Genomic DNA, 19,480 nt, shown 5'->3' with positions numbered 1-19,480 from the left:
CTCGCATGAATAGTCCCATTTTAACTTTGTTTAACGGATCTTCATTGCTATTCACCGCTATGATTTATATGTACGTTTGTTTCTTTCATTCCAGTCACGCCGGGTGTAGACGCATTTAGCATTTCTTTTGACTCCCGCTATTCTCGGGTTTCTCTTGGTATCGTTAATGGATTCTTCCCACTAAGTTTTTTCGATTGAACACACTTTATTATTCCACTGACCCTAGACACTTTTTTACTGCTAATGTCCACTATGACATGTACTTTTCACAAACCAGATCTCTTCGTTGTTTCTTCACTATGTGTAGACATCTACCTAGGTATGCACTCATTTCAGTATAACTTTCTTGTAGTGCTTGCTATGTGCCGCTTGAGGACCTTAGTTTTGACTCGTCTTTTGTCATTTTACAGTTCAAGAATACCCCTGATGAAGGGTTCGGTTTGAACCCGAAATGCATTGGGTTTACTGCTGTTACCTCTGTGAGATGGACAAAATCTCTCAATGTTGAAAAAACTTTATTGACAATGATGAAGTATACCGCAAATAATTGAGAATAAATCAATTGTTTTGGAGTAAAAATTTGGACTACTGGTATATATATTCTTCGCATTGGATGAAATTCATTTGAGGCTACTCCAGCCTGTTGAAACTGTGCTCGCGCTAGCAAAAGGAACCCTTTACTATTTGCACCATAGACTGAACGTTACCAATTCGGACACACTGCTGGGGTGAGTGAACACACTGGCAATGTAGGATGACATGTGAACCTGTCGGACCCTTCCACCTGATCACTGTCAGCAGGGCAGACAATCTGCGCACTCTGGTGGCAGAGCACTATGCTGATCACATGGGCAGTGAGTCGAGCCCCCTCACACTGGGCAATGGGCAGATGCCAGACAACACATGATTCGTCCAGAACGGCAAGCTGTGCTGAGACCGTTGCCACCTGTGATGATCGTTGTCCATTTTTGCCACACCATTTCTGAAACTCAACATGCTCCCATGCTGTGTGTAAGCACCTTAAGCCTGTCCCTGCCTGTTGTGGCCGTTGCCTCATCCATACTGACACGCACATGCCAATAAAGTCTATGCTAATCCACTGGTGTCTAACTGTGATGAGTGTTGAATCGATTGTCCACTCGTGTGCCACAATAAGCATCGTCCCTACACAGGGAGGAACTGACTGACGCATGTACAATGGGGGTGGCTCCCTTTTGCAAGCTCCACCTCTGTGGGCCAGACATTGTTTTGGGATAGTTGCTGGCCGACCTGTGCACTTCGTGACTTTTGCAATGTGAGTATGGTGTCCAAACTCAGACCATGTGTAGCTATGTCATGAATTGTAACAGGACGTGGCCACACAGATGTGTGTGTGTAGGTATACAACATGAAGTTCGGTTGTCACATGTGATGTAGGACACCACCTCTGGCCTGCTACCGATTGGGCATTCCTACACACAGCCCTATTCAATGCATGTACGTGTGCCTACATTGGGGGGTTGTGAGACTGTAGTTAATGTGCAATGGGGACACAGCTAGTACTCACCTCCACAGTCATCCAATTGGCCATGTGTCTCAGGGATGCACATACGCATTGATGTCAGTTACCAAGGTGTACCTACATGTGCATCATTGTCCCTACGTCCCGCCATACTACAATACGTAAGTGAAACTAGTCATGACACATCTGTGTGATTTAGAATGTTTTATTCACATTCAGGTGATTGACGGAGTTGGAGATGTACATGGCCATCAAAGCCAACATTACATGGATTTGTAAGAAACTGTGAGAGTTGTTTGAACAGTGATAAGACTTGATTGGTTAGAGAATCACATATAACACCTATTAAATGTACTGAGGGTGCTTGGAGGAAGCTTGGTATGGATATCTGTGGTCTGCTTAACCATCAGAGTTTAAAGGGCAAGTTTGCGATAGTAATGGTAGATTATTTCTCCAAGTGGCGTGAGGTTCGCATTGTTCATTATATCAAGTCAGAGGGAGTGATTGGCTTTTGCAGGGATGTTTTTGCGAGGGAGGGCATTCCTGAGGAGATCGTCACAGACAATGTTCCTTAATTCATTTCAGAGAAAGTTCTCTTGACATACGATATCATAGGATGGCCCTATATCACCCTAGAGAAAATGGACTTGTTGAGAGGTTTAATAGAGTGTTGGGATAATGTTTACAGCTGGCTGTTAAGAATGGATTGAAATGGAAAGATGAGCTAAGGAGCATGCTGTGGAACTACAAATGTACTCCACACTCCTATTTTATTGTTCAGAGGGAGGAAGCCAATGGCTTGTCCTGTATGGATGAGAAGCACAAATTATGCAAGTCGTGATTTGGGTGAGGTATCAAGTAAGATAAAGGAAAAACAACAAAGATATAGTATGAGGTACAATGTCAAAAATAAAAAGTATCCTTATCAATTGAAAGAAGGAGGTTATGTAAGTGTTAAATTGGGCACTTCTGTATGAAAGGGAGAATCAAAACTTTCCAATGCTAAAAGATAATAAAAGTCTTTGGTGATACCGTCCTGCTGGAAGGCAATGAGAGGTGGAACATAAAGAGGTTAGTTCCTTGTGGAGGGAAATTATGATATGAAGCAGAAGGGGAAAGCAATGTTTTCTCAGAGAAGGGGAAAACAAGCAGGATACATCCTGAAAGAAAGAGTCTGACCATTGTGGTTAAGGGGCTAAATAGAATAGGATGCTTTCTCTCTTACTAAAATGTTGATGCTGTATAATGTACAAGGTAATATATCTTATGTATGCAAGTATAGGACTAGTTTAATTTGTTTTTTAAGAAGGAAGATGTGTTGTGCTTTCAATGTGTATTTCTTTAAAGAGTTGTAATGCTGTTGGACAGGAGGATGTTCATGTAGAGTTCCACACTGAAGGTGGAACCTCAAAGCTGGCCAGTTGAAGGATCGCACTGTGGGGTTCAGAAGTAGAGCTGTCTTATCTTTTGTAAATAAACTATATCTACATTCAAGGCGAGTAAGTGTGTATTTTTTTTAATGATGTCAGCTTGGGTTCTGGGATGTATTGTGACATCATTTCCCATCCACTTTAGTATGTTAAGTCACATACATTGATACGTTTTCACTCCACAATGGCAGATAGATTTCTAATTTGGCGAATTACTGGATCTTGTGATAATTAGAAACTTATTTTTCCCAACTTCTTCAGCTTCCGTATCTCGAATTTGTGTAACAGTAGCTAGTATGAATAATTGTTATTTGAGCGATTGGTAACTTTTAAAATGACTTTATGTAAAAATCAATTCAATTTGATTTAAAGCTAATTCGATCCTATCGGTCTGGGAAAATTATTGCCATTATATGCTTTCTATTTGATTGTTTCAGAAAATCAGAATTATTTTACTTAACACATGCTTTCAAGGAGCAAAAGAAAAACATGTCACGTTGTCAGTGTCGAAAAGGAGGAAATGTAGATCTTTGTTTTCCAATCATTTGTCCATTAGCACAGAGACTAAAGCCTGTGTCATTTAGCATTGCATTCTGGGGCCTGCAGTTTTGTTTTTGTCATTATGCTGATGGACTATAAGCGCTCGTCAAGGAAAATGCTGCCTGACAAAAAGGCAGGCATGGCTGAAGGTAATAGGGCGCAGCAATAAGCTTTTTCCAATGTTCATCACAGCTTTTCAATTGCAATATATCGTCCTGTGACTCACCATACAAACGGCATTGTGCCCGTGCACTATCCATTTCCCAATGTTCCATTAATGCACGAAGTTCAGTGCTCACCTCCTGCACAACATCCACCACTCCTGTGAGGCACATAACGCAGTGCTGCCCTGAAGAGCATTAAAAAGTGCTCAGCCGAGGTGCACAATTACAGCTTTTCAACGTGTTATCTTGTGCTTTTCTGCTGCATGTCAAGCTTTGACCCATAATGCACATCACCCTGTGCTCTGCTGATGCACATCACCCTTGGCCCCCTGCTGTACAGTAAGTGCTTAATTTGAGGCTGTGGTTTTCGGTGCTTGGCCCTGGCATTTAGCTGTCAACATTGGCATTTATAACAGTCAGCCAGTAGGTGGCGCTGTTGTCCAATTTAGTGATGAGCACAACAAAAGTTGATTGTTAATTCAATGTGCTTTAAACATGAATAATACCTGCTGTCCTGGCCATTCTTACAGCTTTTGTGGTTTGGATTAGTCGAAATTATCACACTTGTAAGAGTGTGATAATTGGTAGTTGTTTTGGTACTGTTATTGGCAGTAATGACAGGGACAGTGGGTGGTTCAAGCTGCAGTGGGCTCCTAACGAGGGCCTGACACTGTGTACTGTGCTATGTAGGAAGGTTGCTTTGTGTGAATGGAAGTCTGAATGTATGTTTGTTTGGTGAATGGAACCAGGTATGTCTATTAAACTTGACATTCGATGTGTGTAGGTGTTTGGTCTACTTGCCTGCATGCGTTAGTGGTGATATGTTAAGTTCTTCTCCATACATGGGCGGTGATTTGTTCTGTACTTCTGCATGCATGGTTTGAGATATAGTATGTACTTCTGCATGAAAGGGTGGTGATATGGTATGCGCTTCTGCATGCATGTGTGGTGATATGTTAAGCACTTCTGCATACATGGGTGATGCTATGTTCTTTACTTCGGCATGCATGGGTGATTGTTTGTTATGTACTTCTGCATGCCTGGATGGAGATATCCTATGCACTTCTGCATGCATGTGTGTTGATATGTTATGTACTTCTGCATTCATGTTTGGTAATATGTTAAGAACGTCTGCATACATGGGTGATACTATGTTCGGTACTTCTGCATGCATGAGCTGTGATATAGTATGTACTTATGCATGTATGGGGTGGTTTGTTATGTACTTCTTAATGCATGGGTGGTGATATCTTATATCCTTTTGTATGCATGGGTGGTGATATGTTACCTACTTCTCGATGCATGGGTGGTGATGTCATGCACTTCTGCATGCATGAAAGGTTATATCCCATGTACCTCTGCATGCATGGGTGGTGGTATCTTATGTACTTCTTAACACATGAGTGATGATATCTTATGTACTTCTGCATACGAGGGTGGTAATATCATACATAGTTCTTCATGCATGGGTGGTGATGACCTATGTACTACTTAACACATGGGTGTTGATATGTTATGTACTTCCTCATGCATGGGTGGTGATATCCTATGTACTTCTGTATGCATAAATGGTAATATGTTATGTATTTCTGCATGTATGGGTGGTGAGATGTTCTGTACTTCTGCATGTATTGGTGGTGATATGTTCTGTATTTCTGCATGCATGAGTGGTGATATGTTCTGTACTTCTGCATGCCTGGGTGGTGATATGTTATGTAATTTTGCATGCATATGTGGTGGTGAAATGTTATGTACTTCTGCGTGCATGAGTAGTGATGTGTTATGTACATCTGCATGCATGCACGGTACAAAATACAAAGCTATTGGCTTTCCTAATACTTCTTCAAGGTTGCACTACTACCCAAATCATTCTTACTCCTTTTATTAACCTGTGAAACATGAAAGGGAGTGTGAGCCCTGCTGGGATTGACAAATCCAGCCTATAGATTGCACAGGGACTCCGTCACAAAGCACATTATCTCTCATCCAACTCTTTCCTGATTAACCGGGCAGACACCTCTGTTAGGGATACTTTTTACACATGGTAAGGGTTGGGTAACTGCCTGAGCGATATGGGAACACAGGAACTGGTCAAACACTCCCGTGGCCTCAAACCGATGCTCAAAGCCAGTGCAAGGGGAAATCCCCACAGCTACTTCCTAGCAGGTATTCTTAGATTATATATATATATATATATTCCAAGAACACCACGTCTCCAACAAAGACAACGTGCGGCGCACTCCAGGCTCGTTCAAAAGATTTTTCTTTATTGATAGTTTTCCGTGAAAAGCTAACACACGCGTTCTGGCACCCTGGCCTTCGTCATATATATACATAATTATTATTTTTTCAACATATAGTCCTTATTAATGTCAGTTCCTTTGTAAAATGTCAACAAACACACTATTAGATACCAGTTAATTGATTTCACATGATATTTTCTAAACAACAACAGAGGACTCACAGCTCTCCCTTAGAATGACTTGTTGTTTTCCCACAATTACAGCGAGTACCTTCCAACATAGTAGTGCCCACATCTTTCTTTGCACATTAGTAGGCATGTCAGCTCTCATTGAGTGTGAAGCCACTATATGTATCAACCCTATCAGATACTTAATTATTGTCTTCTGATAAGTGCATCCTTTTCAAAGTATCAATTCAACTATTTCATCCCGGTTTTGCCACAATTCTCAGCCTCTCTGTATCATCTCTCTAGGTGCCTGTCTGGTGTCAGATACCTATCCATTATAGTAATGACCCCAATATATATATCGTATGATATAAATATGTACTTCTAGGTGTGACTGGCCCCATGCGTTGTTCTGTCTCTTGAAGAAATAGTGTACTCTATTTAATCCACAGCGGCACGTTTGCTCGCACCCTATGATTCATCGTCATGCGCAAGAGCACGTCTTCATTCACTCGCTTCCCCACTGATCTTCCTTCCACCCCTCAATGCTGTGTACCCCTCTCGTCACAGTCTTGTCCAACGGTGCCCGCTATGCTCTGGGCTTAGGCGTGAACCTTCAACACATACGGCATAAGATGTACCACAAACATGCATGATCAAACCATCTCAGATGTTCCATGATGTCTGCTTACAAAAATATTAACTTCACAAGGCTTCTATGTTGGACTCCTCAGGGAGAGAAACTGAAGACGTGCCCTTGTGGAATTTGATACACAATGCAATAAAATAATGTTTTATAATCTTTGTCATGAGGATACCTTCTTTTGAAGAATATATGATATTGCTTTCTTTGTAAGGCTTCACTGACGACAAACTGGTAGCAAGTCAACTCTTCAATTTTATTGAAAATTCCTGAAAAAATGTTTGAGTTTTAAAGCGGGTAAGACCCATCCAGAGTTCCCCACCTTGTCCTTTTTCAAGCCGACCTTGAGTTTTTCCCCCACGGAATTAAAATCTCGAACCCACTGGAGGTGCTTCACATGTTTCATGTGCTTCCACAGGGCTTAAACTCTGGTGTTTTGGGGTCACACAAGCTTTACTTTGCGTATAGCAGTCCTTGATTATTGTCGGTTCATCGGTCACCAGGGTATGGAGAGACTGGTGGTTGGTGAGAACTATATCCGATTTAAGGATTTTTTTATTTGTACGCATACCCCCTGGTAGAAATCCCTGCAAACCCCCATTCTACGCTATTGCTTCAGAGGTAGTTGTTTGATTGAGCCTACAAATGAAATAAGGCATCATTTTGGGGTCATCAGAGGTAGCAGTAGCTATCCCTCGCTTGTCCTTTTTTACCATGTCTGTGAGAGACTTGATTTCCTTCTACAATTCAGCTCTTCCATCCTAACCCCAAATCCCTCTCCAGCTACCACCTCCTAGCACTTAATGAAAGGGTACCAGCACACATTGAAAGCCCGGCCAGGCTGCCCCTCTATATCAGTGCGCGTCTTCCCAGGAACTCCCTATGTGGAAAACGCACAATGTCACGAGGCAAGCATGTGAGGAAAGAGGAGAAGTCAAGGAGGAAAATTGCTGGAGGTAGGGAGGGACAGGTTTAAGGCTGGAGTGGTGTTGCCTCTTTGAAAACACCTCCCCTGTGCAATGAGGCCAGGTGGCTGGGTTTTCCAGAAGAATGATGGCACCCTACACATTGTCTCTGCGTAGCAGGCATAAGTTTACCGCTTATAACTACAAGAATGGAAATCAATTATTTTTATTTGCATTACAATTCCTCTAGACCACTCTGCCTATTATGTTTTTCTCTCTTCATTTCCAGCTGAGTTTGCCGTGATTGCCCCACTTGATGTCACTGGGACGTGGAGGCATTCCGTCACTCTTCCTTGCGCGTACTCAGCGGAGGATCACACGCCGCAGAGGGTGGTTTGGCTTTTTGATGGTCGGAGACTTTTTGAAAGAGATGACGCAGGCGACCATGTCTTCGTGACTAGGTACAGAGACCGGCTGAGCCTCCCCCAGGACACATTAGGGAGCAATGTCTCCCTCACCATCGTGAACCTCGAGATTGATGACGGGGGAGTGTACACCTGCAAAGTGTCCTTGAGGTCACCAGGCACCAGCAGCCTAATCACCAAGGAAGCCATCACACATTTACAGGTGATAAAAGGTAAGCAAGCAGCATGTGCTCCACCTTCTAATGTTATGTGGCTGTCATCGTAATATAATAGGCAATATTATAAAATAACTTGTGTTCATACAAAGTAACAATAATTCATACATAGTAACAAACAATAAGTATAGATAGATTATTCAATATTATAGAGCAAGGAAGGGGAGTAAGTTTAGTCCATAGATAAGAAAATAAGTGACATCAATTTTGTAGAGTAAGAGAGGAAAAGGAAAGGTAATAAAGAGTACCGAAATGAATACACAAGAATTAGATAATTAACAAAGTATGAATACATATAAATAAATATATATAAATTAAAAGGAAAAAGAAATGTAAACAATAGAGAAAAATAGACTTTTACCCGGTTATATTAAGAATATAGAGATCTTTTTTAAACGATGCAATGATTAAGCCTTTTATCTGCTTCGGCTGGTCATTAATTCTTCCTGTGTAAGCAGGAGGATTTGGGGTATGATAAGTGGCTGAACAGGGGATGAGGCCCCTCAAAAGGAATACGAGGGTGCATCAGTGGGGGGCCTCCTCTTTGGGCTGTTGCCCCTCCCTTCCCCCACCCTATTTTTGTCCAGTATATATGAGGCATGAAACCCGGGGCTGGATACGTTAGAAGAAGGGTGGGAAAAAAGGCATATGAGGATCGAAAGAAAAAATTAATTAAAAAAAAAAAAAGAATATAGAGTAAAGAAAAAAGAGAAAGGTTAAAATATAGGGTTATAGTATATGATAAGAGTGGAAAGAAAAGAATTCAAGGATTGCGAAGAAAGGGAGCCCAAACTTGCTGGAAAATGTCCTCTTGCTATTGCAACCTATAAATAATACGTTCATGAGAAGCAGTTTGAATTATTGCTACCATCCATTTTTCCTGCGTATGAGAGCAAGACAATTTTCAATGTCGTAGGATGCAGTTTTTAGCTGTGGAGAGTGCAGTGTGTAAAAGACGATGTTGCGGCCGTGTAATGGTAGCAAGACTTTTAAGATCATATAATAAAATAATGGAAGGGGTGTTAGACCTGGCACCATTGGTGTGGGTCTCCCTTCCATTTTTTGCTATTGCCTCATGTGTTTTTGCTGGTGTTAGATGCTTTGGGCACTGTGCCACTGCTATTCAGTGCCACAGTGCAAATGCTCCCTATGGTAAATTGATGTATGGGTTAGTGACTCCATGATTGGCTGATGTGGTTTACTTGTCAGGCCCTAGTATGGAGCGCTGAGCGTGCCCAGGGCTTGTAAATCAAATGCTGCTGGTGGGCTTGCAGCACTGGTTGTGCCACCCACAGAAGCAGCCTGTGAAGTGTGTTTAAGGCCTGCCATTGCAGAGCCTGTGTGCAGTCTGGTACTGCCATGTTGACTGGCCAAGTGCAATCACTTGCCAGTCCCCAAACCTTCCCTTTTCTTCATATCAGACACCCCTATGGTAGGCCCAAGGGCAGGGTGCATTGTAAGTATAAGGTAGGACATGCTCTGGTGTGTGTGGCATGTCCTAATAGTGAACTACAGCCATTTTCGTTTTTCACTATTGAAGGTTACCTGTTCCCCATAGGCCAGAATGGGCAGTTGCATTATAGCATCTTATAATCCTAACTGACCCAGGGAACATGGTTGAAATTCAAGTTTAATATGCCTGAACTCAGGATGATAAAATACATCTTTTAGTGAAGTTGGTTTTAACATTCTGTGTTTGAAAATACCACTTTTAGAAAGTAGGTATTTTCTTGCCTAACCATCCAAGCCTGCCTCTGCTAGTTTGTGTATTCCTTGTCTGGAGTTTGAGTGACAGGGGCTGGGGGATTCCAGGAGACAGGGTGAGTCAGCACAGGGCTGAATAGAGAGATCTGCATGTAGATGGGTGGGAGGAGTTGCACCTGGGACCTGAATAGGGCTGTGCCTTCCCTCCACAATGCTGGCTCCCCCTCCTGTGGTGCGTCTGATGTCCCTGGCCTACACTGTGAAAGAAAAGAAGGAGTCTTGTCAACAAAATGCTCCAGGACTGACTGGTTTGGACTAGGCAAAGGCCTCTCTGCCTTCAGAGAACAAAGAGAAAATGAGTATAAAAGGGGGGACCCAGACCCCAGAACTTTAGATCGCTTTGGGAAACCTTTGCTGAGGAGAGGAACCAGAGAAACTGAGGAAGAGACTATCCCTATCTGAGTGCTGTTTGGGGGATTGGCCTGTAGTGGTTGCCTGATTGCCAAAGAAAGGAGAAAGGAACTTTGTGCTTTTCAAATCAACTTGTGAAGGATCTCCAAGGGCTTGAGATAGAGCTTGCCTCCTGTTGAAGTCTCAGGGACAACATACTTCACCAACCAGCTCCCCAAGAGTTTTTTTTAAGTGCCTGCTGTTGTGCTGGGCCTTCTGACGAACTACGTGTCGCAAGGAGCTGGAAGCGCGACTCACGAAGAAGAAACGTGTCACCGGTGCAGCTGCTGTTGTCACATCACTGAAGAAGGGTGTCGCCGCTGCTGCTGTCGCTTCGCATCGCAGAAGCGCCTCGCATCACCGGAGAAGAGTGTCGCTGTCGCACCAGACACCATCGCATCATCGGAGAAGCATGTCACCACCGCAGCCGCTGTCGTCTCATCACTGAAGAAGGGTGTCGCCGCAGCAGCGGTCACATCACATCGCCGATGCCCCTCGCATCACTAGAGAAGAGTGTTGCCGTCGAATCAGCGTCCGTCGCATCACCGGAGAAGCATGTCGCAGGGCCTGTCGTGGCTCAAAAGGATCGTTGAGTCGCCGCACGGCCGCTGGGTGTGCACGCATCGTGTCGCATCAAGAAGACACCATTTTGTTTCATCGCACCGGATCTTCATCGCATCACGGACTCGCGGGTCGCACCGCCACAAAAGCGCAGTAAGAAACCGACGCATCACCTCCCCATGCAGAGAAGAACCGATGCATCACCGTCCCCTACGCATTGGTAGGGAACCGACGCATCACCGTTCTTGCGTGTAAGAAACCGACGCATAACCTTCCCTGCAACACTTTCGTTGCATAGCATTACGCATCCAAAGGAACATTGAACTTAAAGTGTCGCATTTACCATCTTAAGAGAACTAAGCTATTTCTACCATTTTTAAGTACAGTATTGTGGATTTTTGTCGTTTGTGGTCTTGAGATAAGTCTATATAAAAACACTTATTTTTATACTACTAGTTGTGTGGTGTCCATCTGTAGTGTTGTCACTGGGTTACTGTATGTGTTCACAAATGCTTTACACACTGCCTGTCTGCTCATGCCAGGCTACCATGGGGGTGAGCAGGGGTTATTTTAGGAGTATACCCTCTTACCCTGACTAGAAGCAAGGGTCCCCATTTGGTCAAACGTACCTACCTCTGCCAACTAGGGACCCCCAGTTCTAACCAGGGGTAAGAGGAGTGTTAAGAGAAGAGATCAAGGGCCATATGTATGACCTGCAAAATAGCGCCTAGCAAATTGCGACTCATTTGCGACTCACAATTTGTGAGGCGCTATTTGGCATGTACAACTGTGTGTTTAACACTGTTTGCGATTCTTAATGGGGTCGCAAATTGCGAGGCTCATGAATATTAAAGAGCCTCTCACAATTTGCGAGCCCATTAGGAATGACAGGCCCTCCCAGTGATGGTGGCCTGCTGGGTTCAGCAGACCACCATGTCTGGGACTGCTTTTAAATAAAGCAGTTTTTTTTAAATCCAGCCCATTTTCCTTAAAGGAATTTGTTTAAAAAATGAAATGTTTTCGTGTAATTTTTTAAGGGCAGGTTGTGGTCCCAGTTACCACTGCCTGCCCTTAAAACTATTTTTAGAGATAGTCACAAAGTCTCTTGAAGAGGGTGGTAATTTGCAAGTGTTTTGCGTCACAAAAGATTCATACATTGCTTTGCGGATGCTATTAGGAAGGGAATGCCCCTTCCTAATAACGAGTCTCAATTCCTCAATAATGAGTTGCAAATGAATTGCGACTCGCTATTTAGCAATTGTACATGGCCCTGGGCCATTTTGCATGCGCAAACAGGTCACAAACCCGTTAGCACATGCAATTTAGGGTCGTATATCTGGGCCATATTCCTCCAGAGTGTTTCCTACATATGCCCAAAAATTCTGCATGGAAGGACAGTCAAAAAGGATGTGAGGGAGATCACAATTAACACCAGAACACCTCCAACATTTAGAGTGCGGTAGAAGTCCTGCTCTTTGTAATTTTAGAGGTGTCCAGTGCCAATTGTGTAGGGTCTTAAAAAGGCAGAACTTCAAACAAGCCTCTCAGGTACCCTTGTCAAGGGCTTCTAGCATATCCGACCAGTCATCTTCTTCTATGATGATGTGTAGATGGTCCTGCCATTTCTCTTGAAGAGCTTTAAGAAGTGGTTGTCAATAAATGTGATGGATCAACACACCATACAGACTTGATAACACCCCTTTATGCCGACCCCAAGTAAGAGGATAATCTAAAATGGGTGAAGAGTTCAGAGAACAGGGAGGAGAATCAAGACGTCATTTGAGACAGCACTGCAGTTGCGAGTAACGTGTGAGCTGATGCGGCGGGAGACCAAACTCTTCACTAGCTGAATCAAAGGATTTTAATTCTCCATTAAGGATATGTTGATCAATCGTGTGTATTCCTTTTCATTTCCAACTAGACCATTGGAGTGCACAACCATTTATACGGATATTTTCATTACCCCAAAGTGGAGCTCTATAGTGTAATCGATGGGCAACTCGGAGGATATGATGTGCCTGTTGTCATGTTTAATAAGTAGCTTGCATCACTGGATGCGGGGGAGAGGAATGTGGAAGACGGGATCCATAAAGGAAATCTAGGCCAACGCTTCTATTAAGTAAAGAGTGTTCCGTTGCGACCCACTGTGAACGATCAGTTGTACCCGGAAGTAAGTAAACTATCTGCGAGATATGTAAAGCTAAAGAATAATGTTCTAAGGATGGGAATCCCAAACCACGGTAAGAGCGGCGAGCCGGTAATTTAGAAGCAGCTAGACGAGGCATTGTAGATCCCCAGACAAAAGATCGAATTTGGGCATCTACTCTGCGAAGTGTAGATAAGGGAAAAGAAGTGGGAGCATACCAAGTATATATCTAAAGCGAGGTTAATGTTAATGTTACTGGGTACTTATAGAGCGCACGGCTACTCCCAGGAGTGTCCCGGCGCTAATGGAAAAGAACCAGTGGCAGAACCAAAACTGTGAAGCACCGAGGCCGCTGAACTATTATACAAACAGCAAAGTTTTAAGGCTGCGACGGAAACTAAGGAGATCCTCCTCCTGACGCAGATCAAGTGGCAAGCTATTCCAAAGCCGAGAGGCCACTACCTGGAAAGAACGTCCACCCAAGCGAGAGCGAAGAAACCTTGGGGTCTGTGAAAGGAGCAGATTAGAGGACCTCAGGCTTCTAGATGGAACATAGTGCTGACATCTATTTCTCAAGTACAAGGCCCCCATGTTATGGATGGCCTTGTAAGCTAGCACCAAGGCCAAAGCTTACCCTCTTGCGCACTGGAAGCCAGTGCAAGGACCTTAGGTGAGGAGTCATATGGGTCCTAAAGTCAACCATAAGTATGGCTCTTGCCGCGGCATTCTGTACCACCTGAAGGCGGCCAATGAGATGGTCCGGCAGGCCGAGATAGAGAACATTAACATAGTCAAGACGCGACAGGATCAGTGCTTGAACTACTGTCTTCCTGTGGGATACTGGGAGTAACGGGAGAAAATTACGCAACATTTTCAGTAAGCCGAAACATGTCCCTGCCACAGCCTGGACCTGGGATTTCATGGACATATCCTTGTCCAATTTTACCCCTAGATTCTTGACCGTAGGTGCTAAGGTGGTGGGAGGAGACATGTTCAACGGCCACCATTCACGCCACTCGTCCCCCAGATTGTAACAGAAGAAAATAATTTCTGATTTCTCTGAGTTGCAAAGTAGTTGATTCTGTTTAAACCACTCAAATATTGCGGACAAACAGAGATTAATCTTGCTCCCGTTGAGGGCCTCATTCTTACCACACGTGAACAACAATTGTGTATCATCGGCGTAAGAGATGATTTTGGCACCTAAATGTTCAGCCAATGGGGCCATAAACACATTAAACAGGGTAGGACTTAAAATAGATCCCTGAGGGATGCCTACATTCATGGGCGAAATGGGTGCCGCAAAAGGAGGGAACCAGACTGTTTGCTTACGATTCTCCAGATAAGAGCTGAACCACTGCAGGACCGTGCCCCCAATACCACATCCTTGGAGTCAACCCAAAAGAAGTTCATGGGGAACGGTATCGAAGGCTGCGGACAGGTCAAGCAGTATCAAGACTGCCTTCCCACCTTTGTCCAGTGTAGTCTTTATGGATTCGGATATGTCCAAGAGGGCTGTTTCTGTTCTGAAATTAGCATGGAAACCAGATTGACTTGAATGTAAAATCCCGTTGGTTTCAACAAACTCCCCAACAACCTGATTTACAACTTTCTCTAAAGCCTTGGAGAAAAACGGCAGCAGCGAGATCGACCTGTAGTTGCTGGCTACTGAAGAGTCGGCGGATGTTTTTTTTAAAAGTGGGAGAATTTTCCCGTGCTTCCAGCAATCGGGCCTCACTCCTTCAGCTAGTGAAAGGTTCAAAACCTTATTAACGGCCGGGTTTATCACTTCTGCAACAGATGCGAGAATTTTCGCGGGCAAGGATCAGAGGGTGAGCCAGATTTCAGCGAGCGCATAATCTTTAATGAGTCTTCCAACGTGATCAAAGGAAATTTCAAAAGGACTCCACCGGCATTGGGTAAGACATGAAGGGTGTTATCCAGGTTGCCTGCTGAGGGTGGAAATGCAACCCCAAATGAAGCTTGTATGGTAGAGATTTTAGTATAAAAATAATGTGCCATGCTAGCCAGCCATTCATCAGTGGGAGTGAAAGGATTTTTTGTTGCACAAGGAGCAGAGACATTTTTGACAATTTTAAAAAGTTCCTTTGCGTTTATTGCCTGCTTTCTCTACTTTTAAAGTCAGGAAGTTCTTTTTTTCTAAGCAAACTTTGGCATAATGAGCGTTTAATGCCACTTTATAAGTTAGCTTATCCACGGAATTAAAGTCCTTCCTCCATATTCTCTCCAAACGTTTGCAGAGACTTCTACTTTCCCTGAGTGTCTCCGTGAACCAGGGGGCTGATGCTCTGCCACCATTGGCAGCGCGGAGTCTAGGAGGAGCAAGCTCGCTAGCACGGGATTCCAACCAACTCTCTAACGAAGAGACATCATGCGTTAGATTGTCTTTAAGACAGATCGGATGAGTTTTAAGTACTTTTCCTAGTACCAATTAACTGGTGGGCAGATACCATTAACAAAAAAACAAGACTTTCAGCGTCCTCCAACTCATGAATAGGTAATGCAGTGCAGATAAACAAACTTTTATAAATGATAACAACTCCCCCACCACATCCCCCCCGACGATCTTTCCTCAATATTAGGTAGCTTGGGGGGATTGCGTTTGCAATAGTCGGATTTGAGCCTTCGTGAAGCCACGCTTCCGTCAAAAACAAAGCATCAGGTTTAAACTCAGAGAGCACATCAAAGATTTGAAACTCATGCTGCTTCAAGGAGCGTGTATTTAAAAGCATCATTATCAAATCACTATTATCCATCGTGTTCCACAACACAGAGGGGCAAGGGACCTGCTTTCCAGGCTTTGTTCTACTCACTACAGCATGGGGGAGAAGAGGTACCCAATTGCAAACCCTACAACTAAAAACCTTCATGTTACCAGCAGAAAGGGATTGGGGGCGGCAACTCGCACACTTACTGATAGCCAAGAGACTTTCCCTAGTGTAGCATATGCGGTTGACCATCGAGCACTGGTTGCTAGGCACCAAAGAACCAGCGTAACCGCCACCCGACGCCCCCGGGACGCTGACTGGTGCAGACGGGCTTGCCTTGGGTAACCATCCTCACGACCTGTACCCTTCCCCACATAGAAAGACCCAAGAGATACCATTTCGCAAAGTCAGTTTCCATTTTTGTTATAAGGGGTGTGATATTGTCTGTGATCATACTTGATAAGCCTTTATCGACCAAAACTCTCAAATGTTTTTATTTTAATTTGGATGATTTCAAACAGAAGGGGTATCCATCAATTGACGCTTTAGTGGTACCAGAAGAAATCGGCAGAGCCTCACTTTTATCCCAGTTCACTTTGTAACTTGAGTGAGTCGCAAAATCATCAATGACCTTAAGTAAAGCTGGCAAAGAGTGAGGGAGAACTTTTAAAGTGAGTAGAATATCATCAGCATACAAGTATAGTTTAAACGTGCCTCCTGGTATATGTATACCTTGTACATGAGGTGAATGCTGAATGAGTGAGGCAAGAGGCTCAATCGCAAGTAAGAATAAAAGAGGGGATAGAGGGCAACCTTGTCGGGTACCTCACTTAATTGGAAAGGGATCAGATAAAAACCCACCACAATTGACTTGGGCTATCGGAGTATCATATAAGAAACGAACTTTAGAGATAAATTGATCACCTAGGCCAAAGCGTTTCATAGCTGCGAAAAGATATTTCTAGTCAGTGCGGTCAAATGCTTTTTCTGCATCCAGGGAGAGGGCCCCAGCATCTTCCATCATCTTATTTGCAAACCATAAAGTGTGAGCCAGGGTTCGGAGATGGTTGCTGGAAGAACGACCTGGGACAAAACCAACCTGTGAATGATGTATGAGAGAGGGAACAACTTTACGTAGCCGTGCCACTAAAATACGAGCTAAAATTTTCACTTTTTATGAGCGAGATAAGTCGGTAACCACTACAGACAAGTGGGTCCTTACCGGGTTTGGGAATAACCGCGATCAACGCTTTGTTAGAAATAGGACCAAGTGACTACGTTTGAACCGCCTCTTGAAAGTCAGTAAATAAAGTACCAACAGTTTCAGCCCCGGTCCATTTATAACATTCCGTGGGGAAACCGTCTTCTCAGGGAGGTTTGTGATAAGGCAGTTTGGGGATGGCTACAGTAATTTCTTCTTTGCTAATGTTACCAACAAGCAGGGCTCTACCTTCATCTGTGAGGCAAGGGAGGTTGATATCAGCTAAATATGAAACTAGTTGGTCCTCAGTTACTGATGTTTCAGTGGTATAAAGTTTATTATAGAAGGATGCAAAGGTGACTGCAATGTCCTGTGATCTCGTAAGGATCTCACCCCTTTCGGCGCGTAAAGCAGGAATGGCCATAGCTGCCTCACACTGTTTCAATTGCGCTGCTAGCAGACGACCTGCTTTTTCGCCCTGCTCATAATGTCTACCCTTTAGACGCTGAAGAGCATACCGTGCTTTGGAAGTATATAGGTTATTAAGCTCCAATTTAGCAAGTTCAAGTTTTTGACGGTTGGGTGATGGGGAGACAGCCTTTACAACTAAACTATTACAATGCATGCCATTTCATCACATGTCGTCGTAACGCAAAAGGTGTGCAGCAGTGGGTAGAAGGTGTTGGATTTAACTCCAACACCTTCCCTACTGTTGCACACACTGGAGTTGGAATAGAAAATTAATCTATTCCAACTTCCAGCGCTCCTCCTGACAAAGTCGGAGTAAAAGTTTGCTTTGCAACGGCATGCAATGTAATAGCATGCGTTGTAACGTCACCTATTCTGTGGGATGAGATGTGTATAGATGCATGAGGGAAGTAATTTGAGTCTCTAATTCAGTACGACGTAGAGAGTCAGACTTATTAGTTTCCACAGCATCTCTCATCAACTAACCACAAATAGTTGCTTTAGCGGCTGCCCAAACAATTCTGCCAGAAGTGACAGATGACTTGTTAACAGTTTAGTAATCAGAAATGTGCGAACGGAGTCAAAGTTTACCTTTGGGAAAGCGATACCTTTGCATATTCACACGCCATGGCTTACGGCCTGAGGAAGCTAAACCGATTTCTAGAGTAATAACGATAGGGGCATGGTCTGAAAGTGCGGCCTTGAGAAAACAGGATTTAGTAGTGATTGCTACTAATGGGTGTGAGATGAAAAAATAGTATATCCTAGACTGTGTGCCGTGGGTGGAAGAGAGAAAGGTGTATTCCTCAGACATAAGGATGACAAAGAAGCCGATGGGCCACTAATCCATGATCTGATGTTATGTCACCCAACAGGGCTCGGTCTCCCTCATTACACCTATCCAGGGGGCCCGTTCTGTCAGTTATAGGATCTTGGCAAGATTCCAGTCACCGCCAATAATATAACTGGAAGCACCAATTTCTACCAGCAAACGATTCAGACTGAGAAAGAAAGCGCATTTGGTTCCTATTGGAGCATAAACCGAGCCCACGTAGAGGATCTTATATCCTACTTTCAGTTTTGCAAAAATGTATCTACCATCCACCAAGTCTTGATTATTGTAACAGTTAAAGATTTATGAAGAAGGATAGCTACACCGTATTTTTGTGGATGATTCTCGTGAGGAGGAAGGTGTGTCGTAAGCCCACAATAAATGACTTTTCCCACCCAATCTCGTCGTAACTTAGAGGATTCTAGAGCGTCTAAATGGGTTTCTTGTAAAAGAGCTATGTCATTTTTTTTCGTTTGAAGGTAGGGAAGAATTTTCTTACGCTTAATAAAGTGCATAAAACCATGAACATTCCACGATACAATGCGTAGTGGATGGGAAGTCGAAGAAATATTCTCAGCCATGTGCATGTTAGTGGAGAAGATAGCAAGTTAGATACGTGGAAATTAAGAATGGAAAAGGATCAATGTGGGAGGATGAAGAGTGATAAAGGTAAAGGAAAAAGGTTACAGGTGGAAGGAGAGAACACATGTAAGTTGCTTAGGAATATAGAAGAGAATTTCAAAAAGACCCAAATAGAAAAAAAATTAAATGACACAAGAACTAGGGAAAAAAGAAAATAGAGGAGTAAGGGTAAATATACTACACAGGGTTAAAGGTGCAGTATAAGGGATGTAGAACTGTGCTCTGCGGGTCTTGGTTTGCGGGCTATGCGCACTGAGGGAATCCCACACAGCGAGAGGCATAGAAAGAGTGAATGGGCATGGCAAGTAACAAACAGTATAGGACAGATTTGAAAAATTATGGAAATAAGTGAATAATCAAATATTATTGTGTAAGATACAATATAAGAAGATAAGGAAAGAGGTAAGGAAGAGTAATGGAAGAAGTAAGTATTAAATACAACGTTATAAGACTTAATAACAAATAGGATAAAAATGAAATAATAAAAAATTGTAACAATTGAATCTTATCAGAA

At 43.4% G+C, this 19,480-nt stretch overlaps 1 protein-coding gene across 1 annotated transcript in view; it reads left to right on the top strand.

The window, feature by feature from the left end:
- Positions 1–19,480, top strand: part of LOC146829599 (hemicentin-1-like) — a 454,493-nt gene that overhangs the window by 387,448 nt on the left and 47,565 nt on the right. The window contains exon 6 of the mRNA XM_085608301.1: positions 7,883–8,230. Coding sequence (XP_085464427.1) covers positions 7,883–8,230 — 348 coding nt within the window. The remainder of the gene's footprint in view (positions 1–7,882; positions 8,231–19,480) is intronic.

Source organism: Triturus cristatus, chromosome 5_2, assembly GCF_964204655.1.
Source record: "Triturus cristatus chromosome 5_2, aTriCri1.1, whole genome shotgun sequence".
Classification (NCBI taxonomy): domain Eukaryota; kingdom Metazoa; phylum Chordata; class Amphibia; order Caudata; family Salamandridae; genus Triturus; species Triturus cristatus.
Note: the sequence above shows the minus strand (reverse complement) of the source record. Positions and strands in the feature narration are given on the sequence as shown.